This window comes from Ursus arctos, unplaced genomic scaffold (genome assembly GCF_023065955.2).
Source record: "Ursus arctos isolate Adak ecotype North America unplaced genomic scaffold, UrsArc2.0 scaffold_24, whole genome shotgun sequence".
Taxonomy (NCBI): Eukaryota; Metazoa; Chordata; class Mammalia; order Carnivora; family Ursidae; genus Ursus; species Ursus arctos.
Genome location: NW_026622919.1, coordinates 41,073,085 through 41,089,620, shown reverse-complemented (window position 1 = coordinate 41,089,620; position 16,536 = coordinate 41,073,085). Strand labels below are relative to the sequence as shown.

General features: G+C 51.5%; 1 protein-coding gene across 7 annotated transcripts in view; it reads left to right on the top strand.

Annotated features, from left to right (window-relative positions):
• MYO18A (myosin XVIIIA) overlaps positions 1 to 4,178 on the top strand; it is a 93,758-nt gene extending 89,580 nt beyond the window's left edge. For all 7 annotated transcript variants that reach the window (XM_057317829.1, XM_057317830.1, XM_057317825.1 and 4 more), the window contains one exon: positions 2,778 to 4,178. In XM_057317829.1, the coding sequence (XP_057173812.1) occupies positions 2,778 to 2,922 (145 nt within the window). In that variant the 3' untranslated portion in view covers positions 2,923 to 4,178. The remainder of the gene's footprint in view (positions 1 to 2,777) is intronic.
• Positions 4,179 to 16,536: the final 12,358 nt, after the last annotated feature.

Below are 16,536 nucleotides of genomic sequence, written 5' to 3'. Positions count from 1 at the left end.
TTCCTCTTGTCCACCAGGAAAACAGGAGTAGTCCTGAAACCCTACACACCACCACCGAGGAGGATTGGATTCACGGCAGGGAAAGTGGGCACCAAGCCAGAAGCTGGCCAGCCAATACCAAGCCGGCAAGAGAAGGGCCAGGGAAGGGAGGACCTGGCCGGGCTCAGCACAAACTGGCTTTGGGTAGTTCAATTGCCAAGCATGGGGCCAGGGGCAGAGCGGTGGCTTAGCTTCCCATCTGGCGATGGGACCAGTGCGAATTCAGAAGGCGAACTCATCCATAGCAGAGGCAATGGGAGGGTGCTGCCACCCTGGGCTCCCCCAGCAGGAGTTAGCTTACACACCACATTGTTTGTGACAGCGTTGCACAGGAGACACTGGCTCGTGGAGAAGAAGCTTTTTGAACAATTAGGTTAAAATGTTCAAATTGCCAGCCCTGACTCTTGCCCTGGGGAGGGGGCTAGCTGCCTGCTGTTGACCCTACAGCTGTGCCACCGGAGGCCACAGAGGAGCCTGGCTTGTAGCACACCCAGCTAGAAGCAAGGTTATCTTGCAGCTCCGCCGAGCAGGGGAGAGGAGCGTGGAGTTGGCCCCCCTCTCTGGCTACCTCTGCCACTTGCCCAGCACCCGGATGGAGCAGTGTCGGAACCTGGCTGTCATTTATCCAGGCGTCTGTCTGCTTGGCAGGCACAGGAATGTGGGCGTGAGGGCCGCAGCCCAACTCAGGAGAGGCGCGGGAATGGAAAAGAAAAAGAGCTCAGGCCGGCCCTACCCCGCAGTGCCCTGTCTGCATCTGGGTCCCAGTCCTGACATCTGCCTTGCCCCCTATCTGCCCCCAAAATAACCCTACTGCTTTTCTACAAAGTCAGTCCTTCCTTTGCCCAGCAGCAGACCTTAGTACTTGGGTGCCCAGAAATTCTGTCCAAAAATTGAAAATAAAACCAGGCTCCCACTAATTTAGGATTCAAACAACCCAAAAGCTAAAATAACCCCAATTTTTTCTATGTTGCACAGTCATCATTGAGCTTTATAATTTTGTCCCCGAGACACCCTAGAGTCCTTAAGTGCCTTTGGCCCATCAAAGTAAGACTCATTTATGTTCAGTCTAGTTTGTATTAAATGTGTTTTGTGCTATTCTGATTCCTTTAAAAATGGTAATTCATTCATGAGAAATATGATAACTATTAACCAGACTGCCCCATTCCCGAACCATTCTGCATAATTGAACATGTATTCTATCAGGCTCTTCCTTCTCCCCAGGGAGACAGAGAGAGAGAGACCTATCTTTACACACCCCCTGGGCTCTCACCCAAGCCAGCGGGGGAGCATTCAGGTTTGGTCGTATTTTCTCTTCAGGTCATCCAATCTAGCAGCAGGGTGGAGTCAGCAAAAGGCTTTGAGGTCTGAGAGTCCAGTTCGAATCTACGTACTGGCTGTGTGACCTTGAGCGCGAGGCTTCCTCTCTGTGAACCAGCTTCCTGGTGACGTTCCATAGGGTTGTCGTGAAGAGTAAGATGCATGCCAGAGTGCCCGGGCCAGTGTCTCACACACAGGAAGTAGTCCATAGCCAAAGCCTTTCTTCCCAGTACAGTTGGAAAAGCTAAGAATGTGGGTCTTTCTTGCAGAACCCTGTTTCCGCCTCTTTTGGTTTGGGGATAGAAGAACTTCGAAGGGGCCAGTACACAAGGTCTGCCCTCAGATTCTTAAAGCAGAGCCGGGGGCAGAGGGATCACGGAATTCCTGTTTACCCCAGGGAAGCTCTCTAGGGTCTGGAAGCAGAGCTGTGTCCCTGGGAGCACGCTGGGCAGGGATTCTGGGTGCAGGGCACTGGTCGGGGGAGCCACTCTGGGCTGCATTTTGTTCAGAGTGTTGAAACTCCGGCGCACCTGAAGCCGCAGAGGCAGTGGAGGTGGGAGGGGCAGGGGCAGGCGGCTCAAAGGCTTTGGGAAAGAAAGAAAAAAGGTGCCTGGACCCGGAGGTTTCCCTCCTTGCTCGATGCTGTGAGCCTGCCCCGTCCAGGGGATAATGTTCCTTCACATCCCGGTGAGGGGAAGCTGGAGGCTCTCCGTGGCCTGAGGGAAACTCCGCACGGTTGGGTTATGGTAGCAAGAAAGGGACGACTGTGCCACCCTGAAGCAGAGGTCAGCCAGTCCCTACATCCTGAGCCTCCTTTCCTTGTGGCGAGTAGATGACGCCATGGTCAAGGGCAGAAATTCTCACGGGCCTTAGGAAAACAATGAGGAGAAAGGGTTAAGGTCTGGGAGTAGCCAGCGGGGAAAGCCCCTCCCTCCTGGAAGGAACTCCGTTTAGGAATGTGGTTACCCGAGGGCTGCCGTTGTAGCCTGGTCGTCGCCAGACCGCCAGTTTTCTAGAGTGTGGTCCAGGGACCACCTGCGTCAGGACCTTCTGGGGAAGAATTGAAAATGCAGAATTCCTTGGCTCTGCCCAAAAGCTGACAAATCAGAATTTCTTGGGGGAAGGACGCAGGAGTCTGTAGCCAGTTCTCAGGCATCCTCAAGGTTGAGACCCAGGGCTCTATAGCCTTGCTTTCCAGGGGGTTTCAGAAGTTTTCAGAATCAAGACAGTGTGCTTCTGTCTCTCACCACTCTGCGTATCTTCTCGGGAAGTGATGGATTGCATTTACCTCTCAATCTGTGGCTTTTGGGGACTGCTGAGACGGGGCTTTGGGAGCTGCCCCAGACCCAAAGGCGTTGGCGCTGAAGGTCAAGAGCGCCGTTTGGCTGCCCTCCCGTGACCTTGCTCCTCTCTCCCCGCAGCCCTACCAGCTACTGGAAGTCCCTTCCCCCTGACCGGTCCGATGATGAGCACGACCCTCTGGACAGCGCCTCCAGGCCGCGGTATTCCCGTAACTATCTGAGTGACAGCGACACAGAGGCCAAACCGACAGAGACCAACGCATAGCCCAGGGGAGTGGTCTGTACCTCTTGCACCCATCGGCCACCGCTGCCACGGCGCTTCTCCCAGGAAATGGAGGGGCGCAGGTCTCCCCCACCTGACTGCTGATCTGCATGGGAAACACCCGGCCCCCTTGGGTCTGGGGGGCTTTCCAAGCTGTGGGTGTCTGACATCTCCACGTAGAAGAGGTGCGGGGAGGGGGAGAGGAGTTTCTGAAAAGAGAACTTTTTGCTCCTTCTGCCTCCAAAAGGCCACACTCTGTGGGCAGTGGCAGGGGGCTCGCCACTGCATGGAGCCAGCAAGCTGACCTCCATCTCAGCCCCCTGCTCAGGGACGGTGGACAGATTGCCTGCTGGGACACTCTAGGTTGCTGGGTCCATGGGGAGGAGTCGGGGGCAGGAACAGCCATTCCTCCCCCCCTGGCTTGGGGCGAGGGCTTTCTCTTCTCAGTGCCTGCTGTCTTTTTACTTTTAATTTAAATACCCAACCTCGCCATCACAGCTGCATCCCTGAGAGTGGGAGGGGGCTGTGGTGGCAGCTGGGGTTTGTGGAATGAGTAGGGGAATCTCATCTCCATCTTCACTCCTCGGAAAGCAGTCCTTTCTCTGCGCAGCTGGAGAGACCGGTGAGCGGAGCTGGGGCCAGATTCTTCAGTCAGCTTGGGGAGGGGCTCTCAGGTGCTTCTGGGTATAGGGTGAGCCAGCCGACACAGACAGGGGTACATATGTGCCATCCTGCACTCTCAGCCCTCACCCCTCTCTGTGTCATCAGTGTGTTAAGTGCAATGACCTATTTAAGACTAAACCCATTTCACCTACACCAATTCGGGGCCTATCGAAGCACTGCCTCCCTGCCGCTCTGTCCAAGTTGCCCAGACCACAGGCCCAACTGGTGAGGGAAGGCCACGGGTTGAGGGCTTGTGATCAGAAAAACTGAGGATGGGGGTTTGGTCAGTATTGACGTGTATTAGACACAAGCCCTCACCTGTGTCCTGAGCCAGAGTCATTTTTCTTCTTCCAGTTGCCCTGCCCCCACACACTTACCCTAGACATGACAACGTGTAGCCCCACAGTCCCAGCCCCCACCCTAAAGGTCATCCAGCCAACACCACCAGACTTGGGGGCCCGAGGGCAGTGCCTGGTGCCGCTCCCATCCGCTGTCCCCTCTCCCCTTCTCCCCTGCAATTGGTTTGTACTCATTGGGCTGTGCTCTCTCTTCCCTGTTTACCTGATGTATGGAAATAAATGTCCTTTTTCTCCTGGCTCTGCCAATTTTCCTGCCTGTTTCTTCAGGCTCAGGTAAAGTTCTGGGTGGTCCCTGGGGAGCAGAATCAGGATTCCGGTGGAGACCTGGGGAAGTGCCCGGGTCTCTGGCCTACTCCCACACCAGACCAGTGCCACTCAGAGTTTTGGAAGGCCATTTGAGTCAGGCAAAAGTAGTAGGACGAGAAGATTGTCAAGGAAGACAAACCCCACCTTTTATTTTTTAAGAGCCTGTGAACTGTAATCAGGCAGAGCCATCCTCGCTCTATCGTCCGTCTCCTGGCCTCCACTCAGAAATGTTGAAGTCCCTCTGATTATTAAATCTCACCAATTACAGGATTTTTTTTTTTTTTTGAGGGATGTAAGTCCTTTTTTTTTCTTTTTTTTTTAAGATTTTATTTATTTATTTGACAGAGAGAGAGACAGCCAGCGAGAGAGAGAACAGAAGCAGGGGGAGTGGGAGAGGAAGAAGCAGGCTCATAGCAGAGGAGCCCGATGTGGGACTCGATCCCGGAATGCCGGGATCATGCCCTGAGCCGAAGGCAGACGCTTAACGACTGCGCCACCCAGGCGCCCCCCAAATATGACTTTTTGATCAAAACATGGCAAAACTCTCTTCGGCCCCCAGCCCCACTGGCCACAGGGCAGGTTGAGTAGGCTGGGAGTTCTGGCTTCTCTGCCCTGCTCAGTCTCTGCCTTCATGCTTCAGTCCACACTTGGTCTACTCACTGACAGCTAAGAGGCAGCTCTTGCAGAAGGGCAAAAAAACAAATGACTCCTCCTCCTCCTTTACCTTCTGTAATGTGACCAGTTATAATCCCTGCACACATGAAGTTTCTTTTATAGCTGGTCAATCAGGCTCCCCTGGTTTGTACAGGTGGGCAGAAAAAGGTATCAGACAGCCCTAATGCCAAGTCTCTGGTGACGTCAGCTGCCCAGAAAGGGTCAAGAAAGGGAAGGAGGGAGGAAAGTCCCCCAGAATGAGTGGGAGAGGAGTGTAAAATGGATCCATCTTGAATGAAAGAGACTTCCTCTCTCCACTGCCCGCCCCCCCCCAACTCGGTTGAGTAGAGAAGATAATAAAAGTAAAATTACTTTTTTTTTTTAACTGCTGGCTTCTCATGTTCATCTTTTACTCGTGCTTTCAGATAGGTAGGTGCATTTTCTGTTCCTCCCAGGAACTAGTGTGACAATGTCCCTCGCATCTGCAGACAAGATCCCAACTCTGTTGACCCACACTGACCCACTGTTAACTGGAAAGACCATTATCAGTATGTACTGATCCCCCAGCAGTCTGGGGCAGAGGGCTTTGTTCAAGTCAGAAAGGTCATGTTATTCATTGATTCAGTCACTGGACAGTCAAGTATTTCATAACAGCCTGCTATGGCCTAGGCGCTGTTCTAAGTGCTGGGGACTGATGAGTTTCCTTCCTTCGTAAAGCAGAGATTCTAGTCGAGAAGGTAGACATACAAAATAGGTACTGCACCTACTAATATGTGCAAGCTTTGGGTGAGTAAAGAGGTGTAAATCATAGTGTTTGTCATCTAAGGGCTCGTGGTTTGGGGCAGACCCATGTGGAAATAATTACATGAGACATAACAGAAGGAGAAAGAAGTTGCTTTGTGCATATTATGGGGGGAGACTGAGGGGGTGGGTTTCAGGTGGAGGAGGATGAGAAGGCTTCTAAAAGGAGTTGGTATTTTGAGCTGGGGCTTGAAGAAAGGCTAGCACTTCCACAGGTGTACTGGAAAAAAGAAGAGTTTAAGCAAAGGTCCTGAGGCAAGGAAAGATGGGTGGTGGTAGGGATCTCCACGGAGATCCATCTAAGGAAGCGGACATAGCCTCACATGACCAACACTTCAAGTTGCAGCAAAGCCCCTTGGCCGGGGTGCTAGGCTCCAGGCTGGGAAGGAGGCGATTCCCTCAGCACCAGCTCCTCAGGGGAGTCCAGGAGCCTGTGGGGCCATCAAAGCCCAACTTCGTTTTGGGCGCGCCTTCAGAGCTCTGTCAGCTCCTGCCCTCACCTGTACACTCACGGCAGCTCTGGTCCCTAAGATGTAAGTGAGTCTCGCAAGACAGGCAGCAAATCTGTCCCTGCGCCAGGCTCAGAGCTGCCTTGACGGATTCTCCTCTCTAATCTCAGACCCTCAGGACTGCTCTGACTCCCGGATGAGAGGTGAGGACCAAAGCCCTGTGAGGCTCCCCATGATGCCCAGTCTGTGCCCAGAGACAACAGCGGCCCCCAGTGACTCCTGAACTACCTCCTTTTGTCCTGTGTCCTCTTAGCAGTTTATCCTAGTTGTCCCCCCCATGCCCCGCCCCCATGCCTGGTGGCACAGACACTTAGCGATTTGCTCCTTAATTGTCCCCCAGCTAGGCTGCGCAGATGCCGCTCTTTAATCTCTCCTGATAAATGAATCGCGCCGCTCCTTTAATCATATGTTCATATCCAAGCCAATTTGAATCAATTTGGCAGTGAGCGTGTTGCTAGAGATGCCATGACTGCTGCTTTCCCCTCAGGGCCCCAGAGCCAGCCCGTCTGCTGTCCTCATCCTCAGAGAAGAGCCCAGGGGGCCCATTGCAGAAAGGATCTCCTACCTGAACAGTGGGGACTTTTCAAAGTCAATCATTCATTCCTGTTCTCCATGCTGGGCCCTGTGGGACTGGAGGGAGCTGGGTTTCCAAGGGCCTCGCGGGTGGGAAGGAGGGGACTGAGTCCACCCACAGCCTTCCTTGGTCACTGAACAAAGGGCCCCATTGTCATCCCTGGGAGGAAGTGCTGCCTTAAATCGAACCGTAATCCTTCCTGTTCCCCTTTCATTTCCTCTGAGCTGGTTCTCAGGGAAGCTGGAACTCTTCTCACCTTCTACATAGCAACACGTTCCAGACCAGCCCACGGTAATTTGTCTTTGCCTGCTGTGGCTCCTGGCTGCCACCCCCGGCTCCTCTCATCTTTCCCCAGCAAGTATTCTATTCTAACCACCCCCACCCTGGTGGGCAGTCCCGGACCTTGGTAATGCACCAAGTTTTGCTGCTTTGGGGGCTGCTGCTTCTGCACCTGGAGTCCTGTCCACGTGCCGGGCTGTAGTGAAAACAAAAAAAAAGGAGACAAAACCTGCTCTACTGAGCACTCCTGCCCCCCAACACCGAGACCTTCCAGAAGGGGCTTAATCTCCCGGGCTCAGTTTCCTCGACTGTAAAACAAGGTGATAGTGCTGGCAAGAAGCTTTTGGCTCCTAAATTAGAAGGGAGCCCCTCCCTGCTGCCCGCAGAACCTCCCTCCGCCACCCCTTCATCGCCCTCCGTAAGGAGCCCCAGGGACCCGCGGGCGGAGCGAGCGGGGCTGCGAGGGGCCGGTGCTGGGGAGGGGACGTCGTCTCCCGGTGGGAGTCTGTCTGTCTGTCTGGGGTTGGGTCCGCCCAGCAGCCCGGTTGCGCCTCCCCGTCCTCTATGTGTCCTCTCGGTTCTCCCAGCGGGCTGTGCCAGTCCAGGCAGGCGCCCTCCCCTTCCCGGGGAGCCCTGTATTAGCATATTCATGTTACATTTGCATGACCTGGGCCCCGCCCCCAACTGGAGGGTCTGCCCGCACCTCTGGGAGGCCCACTGCCCTCCAAAGGTTCTTAAGCAGTTGAGTGGGGCCAGAGCCCATCGGCCTAGCCCTTCAAGGATTCCCTCTGAGTGAGGACCGGTCTCCTCACTCAGCAACCCGGCAATACTGTCTTCCCGCCTTTCTGAGTGCTCTTGGAGGTCCTTGGCAGAGGCTGGGAATGGCGGAGTGTCCTTTCTGGGCTGTCATTAGTGACCCGGGGATGAGGAGGATGACAAAGTCAACAATATTCCCATTTTGCTGAGCACCTACTTACTATGTTCCCATTTACTATGTCTCTAACCCTTATCACAACCATGCAGCGTTCTCTCCCTGAGGCTCAAAGAGGTGAGGTGTGTCCTAACAGGGTCCTCAGCTTGGTTCCAGCAAAGGGCCAGGAGTCTCCCAGCTCTTCTGGCTTTGTCAGGGGATAAAGGGAGATGGGAGAGTGCCAAGAATCATTGTCACGATCCTCGTCTCTATTCGCCGGGTGCCTGGTATTCACCAAAGCTTGGCCTAAGTAAGGAAACACGTCTTGGCATTTTGGGGGGAAATGTCAACCTTACATTTCTGTTGCTCCTTACAATTTTCAGAGCATCCTCCATACATTATCACATTTTGTGCTTCATGCATATGGTGCCAACAGTATGAGTAACAGCTCCACATGGCCCGGAATGCATATATTAAGCTATATTCACCTCAGTCTAATTTCATTACAGTATAACGGAAAAATTCAGACCATTCTCTGGGATTTGATCCGGGAGGAGTGATTTCCAGAGCAATAGTCATTTTGGAGTTAACAAGGATGCTAGATTTGTTTAGAAGGAATTTCACAGAGAAATTGAGTCTTTTGTAGTGTAAACCCCGTGATGGGTCATATACATAAAGGGAGATTCCAAAAAGGATGTGTGCTTTGCAATTGAAGTCAGTGACATAAATCTCCCAGTGGAATACTTAAACGTGCAGATAGAATTTGCTTTAGATATCAGAAGTCAGCAATGACAGTTTTACAAAAAAAAAAAAAAAAAAAAACTCAAAAAGGATATTAAGGTTCAACACTATCCAGGCAAATTATATTTGAGGTGGCTTAAGAGTCAAAGAGTTTCCACATTTTAATAAATTTTTATATGTTTTGTGCCACATCTACGATCTGACTAGATTAGGAAAAGAAGCAAATGGATTTCGGGAAAAGAGGACGCTAGGGAATTTGAAAGCAGAGAATCAAAAAAGAAGGAGTTTAAACACACACACACACACACACACACATTTTGGTACAAGAAAAGGCAGCCAATAGCCTTGGAAACATTATGTCTTTGAAAGACAGGTCAGTGATGGTAATCAGGCAGATACAAAAGTGTATGCCATGAAATAGGCCTCATGGCTCATATTTAGTCCCGGGGACGGGCAGGTGGCAGTTGCGGGTTGGCACCTTTGCTTGAGGGCTGCTTCCAGGCCCCAGAGGAGTACTATCCTCAGGAGAGCAAGGAAGAGTTACCCCAGTGAGTGGCACTGCCCTGGACGTTTCTGCCCTAGAAGCACAGAACTCGTGGCCTGCCTTTGAGAGCCCTCGAGCTCATCTGGGAAGTTGCTCTTTCCAGTAGCCACATACTGAGCCAACTGGGCGAGACTGAATAGCCAATAAGGAGCTTCTGCTCCCAGGAACTGGCAAAATAAGCCCAGAGAACCAACTAGAAAGTGAGACGGTCTTAAGCTCTGTGAATGGGTTCTTAAGGGAACATGGGCCTATGACAAAGGTACATGTGAAAACACAGATAAATAAACATTAGAAGGGACCTTAAAAATTAGAAATAGCTTGGGCACCTGGGTGGCTCAGTCTGCTGAGTATCTGCCTTCGGCTCAGGTTGTGATCCCAGGGTCCTAGGATCGAGCCCCATGTCAGGCTCCCTGCTTCTCCCTCTCCCTCTGCCCTTCCACCTGTTTGTGCTCTCTCTCTCTCAAGTAAATAAAGTCTTTTTAAAAATTATGTTTATTTGAGGATGTGGGTTATAGATGTATCTGTGCTTATAAAGTTTTCAGACCTTTTTTTAAAGTCAGTACAGATGTATGTCTGTGCCAAACACCGAAGGAGGCCCCAGATTGTCATATTAGTGTGATTTTAAGGAGTAGTTTCTTTCCTGGCATTTCATAGATAGAAATAGTAGCCGAGGTAGGGGGGTGGAAACCAATGTGGCAAAGCTGCTTAGAAACTGCTTAGATCCCTTGCTCCAGGAAAGCCGTTTTTAAAGCTGCAGGCATCTCTTGGCACGGCTGAGAGTGGAAGCTGGAAGAGGAGCAGATTGGAGGGTGGAACCTGAACAGGGTATTTAGGGGCGAGGAAGGCGGGGGGAGCATCTAGACGGGCCCTCCGGTGCAGCCTGGAGCCCGGCAGGTGACAGGCTTAGGCAAGGAGACTCTTGTACTCTTGTGGGTGAAGGGACTGGTGCAGTGGGGTGAGGAGAAGCCAAGAGTCAAAAGGTCATTTAGGATATTTGTGTCACGGTTGTATACCTTTTTTTTTTTTTTTAAAGATCTCTGCGGGTGGACATGGTTCAGTGGCCAGACATTGTGCCTGGCGGATGGATTTGTGCTTCTGATATCTGACTCCATCTAAGAAGGTTTAGCCCCTTAAGGAAAAACTATTTTTGCCGTTGCAGAGAGTCAAGTGACTAGTGAGTTCTCGAAAAGGAGAAGGTATAGGCATTCTAGAAGGGGACGCCTGGGGGTTCGGGCATCGCAGAAGATCCAGGAGGAGTAAGTCCCCTGGGGCTGGGGGTGAGCGTCCTCTCCCTCCCCGCCCCCACTCCTTGCTCCCCAGCAGAAATCAGCTACAAATCTCAGCTTGTTGGGAACAGATGGCCTTGGCTGACGAATAAGCCACCGCAGGCTGCTCCACCTGTTCTCGGGCTGGAATAATCAGCTCGAGACAAACATCGGCGCTGAAATAACTCATGGCAGCGGGTGATGCGCAGACACAGATTCCAAAAATCTCTTAAATAGACCCCCTCCAAGTCTCTCCCCTCCCCAGCCCCTAGAGGCCATCAGGGAATGGTAATGGAGCGGAGAAGACAGATCGAACCCCAAACTGAGCCTGATGCGGAACTGGTGCCGCGGGGTGGGGGTGGGGGCCTGGGCGGGGGCGGAGCTGAGTTCTGCGTGGGACGGGCGCGGGGTGGGGTGGGGGGCCTCGTTCTCTTGCGCTGGGCACGAAGTTATTTCGCAAGAGCACGTGGAGAGCTGTGGAGAGCGTGGGAATGGTCCGTCCATGTCAGGGACTAATGTGAGGAGATCCCACCAGTCTCGGATAGCAGAGAACTGAAAATTTGGGATTCATTTGAATTGTTCATTAAAGGAGTGATATGCAAATGAGACCAAGCTACCGCGAATCTCTCGGCAGCTCAGACAGCTCCGCCAGCAGCCGCTGAGGGTGGGTGCCCGGGTGCCCATACTTCTGTGGATGTGCGTTGCCTCCCCTCACCTCCTTGATGAAGTCAGCTGGGCTGATGTTCCCTGGCAGAGCCAGATGAGCCCGTCGGGGGAGTGACAGCGCAGGGAAGCAGTGGTGACGGCGGTGGGGGAAGGGGGGGTGCTGAGATGGGGGTCCAGCTCCCGTGGAGTCAGTCAGGAGAGGGCGGGGATGGAGCGATTGGAGCGAAGCTGACTTCTTGCTCTGGGTGCCTCGGGCAGGCGGCTCCCCTTGGTCCAGCAACCAACCCCAACCCCCCACACCTTGGGGCACAGAGCATGGGGACTCAGAGTCCCCAGAGGCTGTGCTGGCTGGGGAAGAAGCCTGAGAGCCTCCCACCCCCAACTGCATCTCTAACTGCCAGGTACCATTTCCCCCAAGTGGTTTCTGCAGCTCTGCCAGTGGTCAGGACCCTCACCTATCATTTAGCGTTTAGAGAACAAACCTGTTCTCCTTGAAGCCAGTCGTGCTCACAGAGGTGTCATGGCAGCCCCCTTCCTGCTGAGTGCCTGGCTCTGTGGTTCTCACCCTGGTGCATATTAGAAACACTGAAGGATGGGGCATCTGGGTGGCTCTTTGGTTAAGCCTCAGACTCTTGATTTCCGCCCAGATCATGATCTCAGGGTGGAGAGATGGAGCCCCATGATGGGCTCTGCACTGAGCATAGAGCCTTCTTAAGATTCTCTCTTACCCTCTGACCCTCCCCCACTGCTCACACACTCTCTCTCTCTCCCTCATTCTCTCTCTCTGGAAGAGAGAAAGAGAGAGAGAGAAAGAGAAAGAAAAGAAAAGAGAAGAAAAGGAAAGAAAGAAGAAAGAAAGAAAGAAAGAAAGAAAGAAAGAAAGAAAGAAAGAAAGAGGCTCAAGGAACTCCCTTTATTATGTTTCATATACAAAAAGTAAAAAGAATAAAATAATGAACTTCTTTGGCTATCAAGCAGCTTCCACAATTATCAGCACTAAGCAAATCTTACTTCATCTACTCCTCCACCCACTTTCCCATTCTCTTCACTGGATTATTTTGAAGTAGATCCCAGATACGATATCACTTTCTTAAGAAATACTTTAGTGTCTATCCCTCAAAGAAAAGAAAATGACTCTAGGGGCGCCTGGCTGGCTCAAGTTGGTTGAGTGGCCAACTCTTGGTTTTGGCTCCAGTAGTGATCTCAGGGTCCTGGGATCGAGCCCCACATCAGGCTCCTGTGCTAGGAGCCTGCTTCTTCCTCTCCCACTCCCCCTGCTTTTGTTCCCTGTCTCGCTGGCTGTCTCTGTCAAATAAATAAAACAAAATCTTTAAAAAAAAAAATGTAATCACAATACTCTTACCACACCTAAATAATCAATAACTTAATAGCAAATATCCAGTCAATGTTGAGATTTCTCTGATTTTATTTTACATATTAATAATTATATTTTTAATATATATATTAATATATATATAATTTTAAAAGTTTGTCCAAATTAGGATCCAAAGAACATTGAGGAGCTTTTTTAAAAATACTGTGCTTAAGGGCCTTCTTATTCAGGGATTCCAATTTAATTGGTCTTGGGTGGGTCCCAAGCACATATTTTTAAAGCTCCCTAGGTAGTTTCAATGTGCAGCCAGGCTCGAGAAGTGCTCTACCTTTCCCCCTACTCGTCCCCTGCCAGCCCCTCCTCGCCTAGGCTTTCAGTGCCTCTGCCCGCCTCTAGCCGGGAGCCCGGGCAGCTCCCACAGCAGCTGGCGCTCTCATGCCTACCCAGATGCGTGGAGGGCTGCCCACCTTCTCCGGCCTTCTCCTTCAGAGGGGGGCTCGAACTCTCTGCGGGCCTTCCTTTTCCCGACAAATTCACATACCATGTGTGCCTATGCCTATCTTGTTCTCCCTTAATATGCTTGGTGCCTGTTCTTACCTTGTAAGCATAGATTTTTTTTTTTTTTTTTTTGCGTGAAAATAGGAAAATTTCTGCCTTGGGAAAAAATAAGAACTTCCCTGGGGGCTGTACCATTGGGCTGCTCCAGTGGCTCGAGGCCACAATGGAGCCTGTCTGGGGCTTAGCAGCAAATATAAAGAAAACCGGGGATTGAATGGGACTTGAACCCAGCGCATTTCAGGGAATCTGAGAAACTCTTCCTTCCAGAAGATAGCGGCCCCAGGAGCCTTTTAGAGAATTATGCCCAGGTCCCTAGCTCGCCGCTGTCCGCCTGCCTTCCCGAGGCTGCTGCTTGTGTTCTTCCCCTACCCTCCACTCCGCCTGCCTTTTGGACTCATTCCTCCCTCCTGTGTCCCCCACTCCATGCCTCACTGAATGTTGGTGAAACAAATCTAGTCTAAAATAATGAGCAATCAACTACCCTGATGCTTGGGGCAGGCTGGGCAGGGGCTGGGGGAAGGGGTAGGGAGCTGAATCATTTATAAAGCTTAATAAAGATGCAGATGAGCACGCTGCCTAGGAGCCCCAGAGCTGGGCTTATTCATTATTCAAAGTTATGTAAATGCCACTGGGTCCTACATGTTAGAATCCTGCCCCCTGTCTCTGCTGCTTCGCCAAGCCTGACTGAGCCAGCCCACTTGTGCCTCCCCTCCCCCTCCCTGCCCCTACCTCCCTAGAGGCTTACATTTGCCCTGCCATAGGCCTGGGTCCAGAAACCCATTTACCCTACCTCAAGAGTAATAAAAATCCCAGATCTCCTCTCTAGCCAGAAGTCTTCCAGAGGTTTATGGGGAGGCCCTGGCCTTCAGGAAAGCCTGCATAGGCCCAGATGGCTGGGCTTCTCACTGCTAAAGATTTCCAAGGACAGGGTACCATATGTACGTCCTTCAGTATCTCACAAATCTACTTGGTGGGATGGATTTCCTGAGGTCTAACCTCAATCCCTCTTGTTGCCCTGGAAGCCCACCATTGAAATACAATATCCCTTAAGCAAATTCTCTTTAACCACCTTTCTGAAAAGTAAAACTCAAGAATCAAGTCGCCCCTGCTTACTGTCTCCAGACTAACTCGACCTTTTACGTTTTTAGACGGTTGAACCTCCCCCTTCCAAGTCATACACTCCTCAAGCTCTTAAGCCTGTCCCGGGTACCAAAGTCCATGAGAATTATAGTATGCTAGCACCAGCTACACGTCCCCTCTTTTCCAGGCCATGATTACTGACTCGTGCTCCGTAACTGCCTAGGTCTTAGGGCTCAGGTCTTTCCTCTGACTCTGCCCTCTCTGTGCCAGTCTTTCCCTTTCCCCCCATCCCTCCCTAGCTTTTCAGTTTGGTGAGGCTGAGAGATGAAGAACTGGGTCACAGTCTCAATGGCATCGATTGCTTCTGCTTTTCCTTCTCTTCTGGACTGGCTTTCTTCCCTCCCCACCCCCAACCTATTTTTAGCCTGCCTCTGTTTTCCTTAGTCTGGTTGGCAACCATGCCGGCCTCTTTCCCTTCTCTGCCCTTATCTCTCCCCTGCAGCCTGTGCAGACCCTAGCTGCCCTTCCAGAGGTCTCTCATTGCCTGCCTGATGCAGTGTGATTTTCCTCCATCTTGAAGATATGTCGGGTCTGCGTGAAAGAGGGTGCCTGGCCATGCTCAAGCAGGAGGGAAGCAGGGAGATAATGTTGGTGGGTCTGTTTTGGCAAATCCTTCAGTGTTTCTAAAACCCTCAGGTTGTCTCCCCACCCCCACCCCACCCCACCCCCCACCTCCTACAAAGGCATTTCCTCTCCTCTGCACCTACATCCCCTCTTCTCCTCTAGGACCCCACCCCAACCCCAATAAGAAATGCTCTTGGCCATTCTGGACCAGTTTCCTCTGGCTTTGGGGGTGGGCAACATCCCTGGAGATCTTTACCTGCCTTCTTGGCCTGCATATTCACAGTCTCTTCTTCTCCAGTTCCTTTTTCTCTCCACTCCTCCCCGACCTCATCCCTCCCACACACACCCCTTCCTACTCCCACATACCCCTGCTGCCCCCCTCCCCCTTGCACTCGGTTTCTAGGACACACCAGTTCAGGCAGGGCTTGTCAGCATCCCCCACTTGTCCTTTCTCAGCCTCTTCTAGACATTGGTCCCCTCCTTTACTGTCACCAGCAAGCTGAATAAGACTGGATATTTTGGAAGGGGAGCTGCAGCTGGCTGGGGGAGGAGGGCCGCACTGGGAGAAGCAGAGGCAGAGGGAACCACGGGCAGGCAGCCGTTGAACGAGAGAGAGAGGTTCCCAACACCCTTTCTCCCCAACTTTGCCAGCCTTGGAAATGGCAGGATCCTATGCTGATCTCTCTCTGTACCCCATTTTTCTGTCTCTCAATAATAACACAATACCTCACTTTACAGTTGACCACATTCTCCTATATGTATCCAGATCTCTGCATGGTGCTCTCTCTCTCCTCCAGGGGCTGCTCCAATGCCCCTCCCCACTGAGTCCCCGGCACCCCCAGACCACCATCACCACCGTGGCAGAGGGCAGCCCTCCCCCAGCATCTCTGTCTTCCCTGCCCTGCTCTTTTTCCCAACGCACTTGTCACCTTCCAAATTAGGATATAATTTACTTATACATATTGTTTGTATGTCTTCTCACTGGACTGGGTGAACACCAGAAGAGCAAAGATTTTGTTCACAGATATATCCACAATGCCTAGCACGGTCCCCAGCACATAGCAGAATTTCAATAAATATTTGTGGATTGGATAAATGATATCTCATTCGATCCCCACACACTCTTGAAAGTTGGTCAGTATTATTATTCCTATTTTTTTAATTGTGGTAAAATATACATAACATGAAATATACTATTTTAATCATTTTCAAGTGTAACAGTTTCGTGGCATTAAGTATGTTCTCTCTCTCTCTTTTTTTAAAGATTTATTTATTTATTTATTTATTTATTTATTTATTTGGGCAGGGGGGCGGTGCAGAGGGCAAGGGAGAGAGAGTCTTAAGCAGACTCCCCGCTGAGCACGGAGCCAGACTCTGAAGATCATCTCCGGACTCTGAGATCACAACCTGAGCCGAAACCGAGCGGGACGCCTAAGTGCGCCACACAGGCGCCCCTAAGTACCCTCTCTTAAACCATGTTTGTGTTTGTGATGTGATTAAAACATGGTGCTGTGAAACTGATGTGGGAGACAAAGGCAGAAGAACAATTATTAAATTTCCTTACTATCTGCAGCCCACTGACAAGTTCTTGAAACAGGCAGAGTGACCTTCCTCCAGGGACTCAGCTGCCTCGATGTTAATACTTCCCTAAGGGCACAAGGCAATCTTCGCCCGACCCGCAGGATCCTGTAAGTCTTCCTTAACAATTCTAATTCCTTTGGAAACTTCCTTTATCTCTACCACCACCCAAG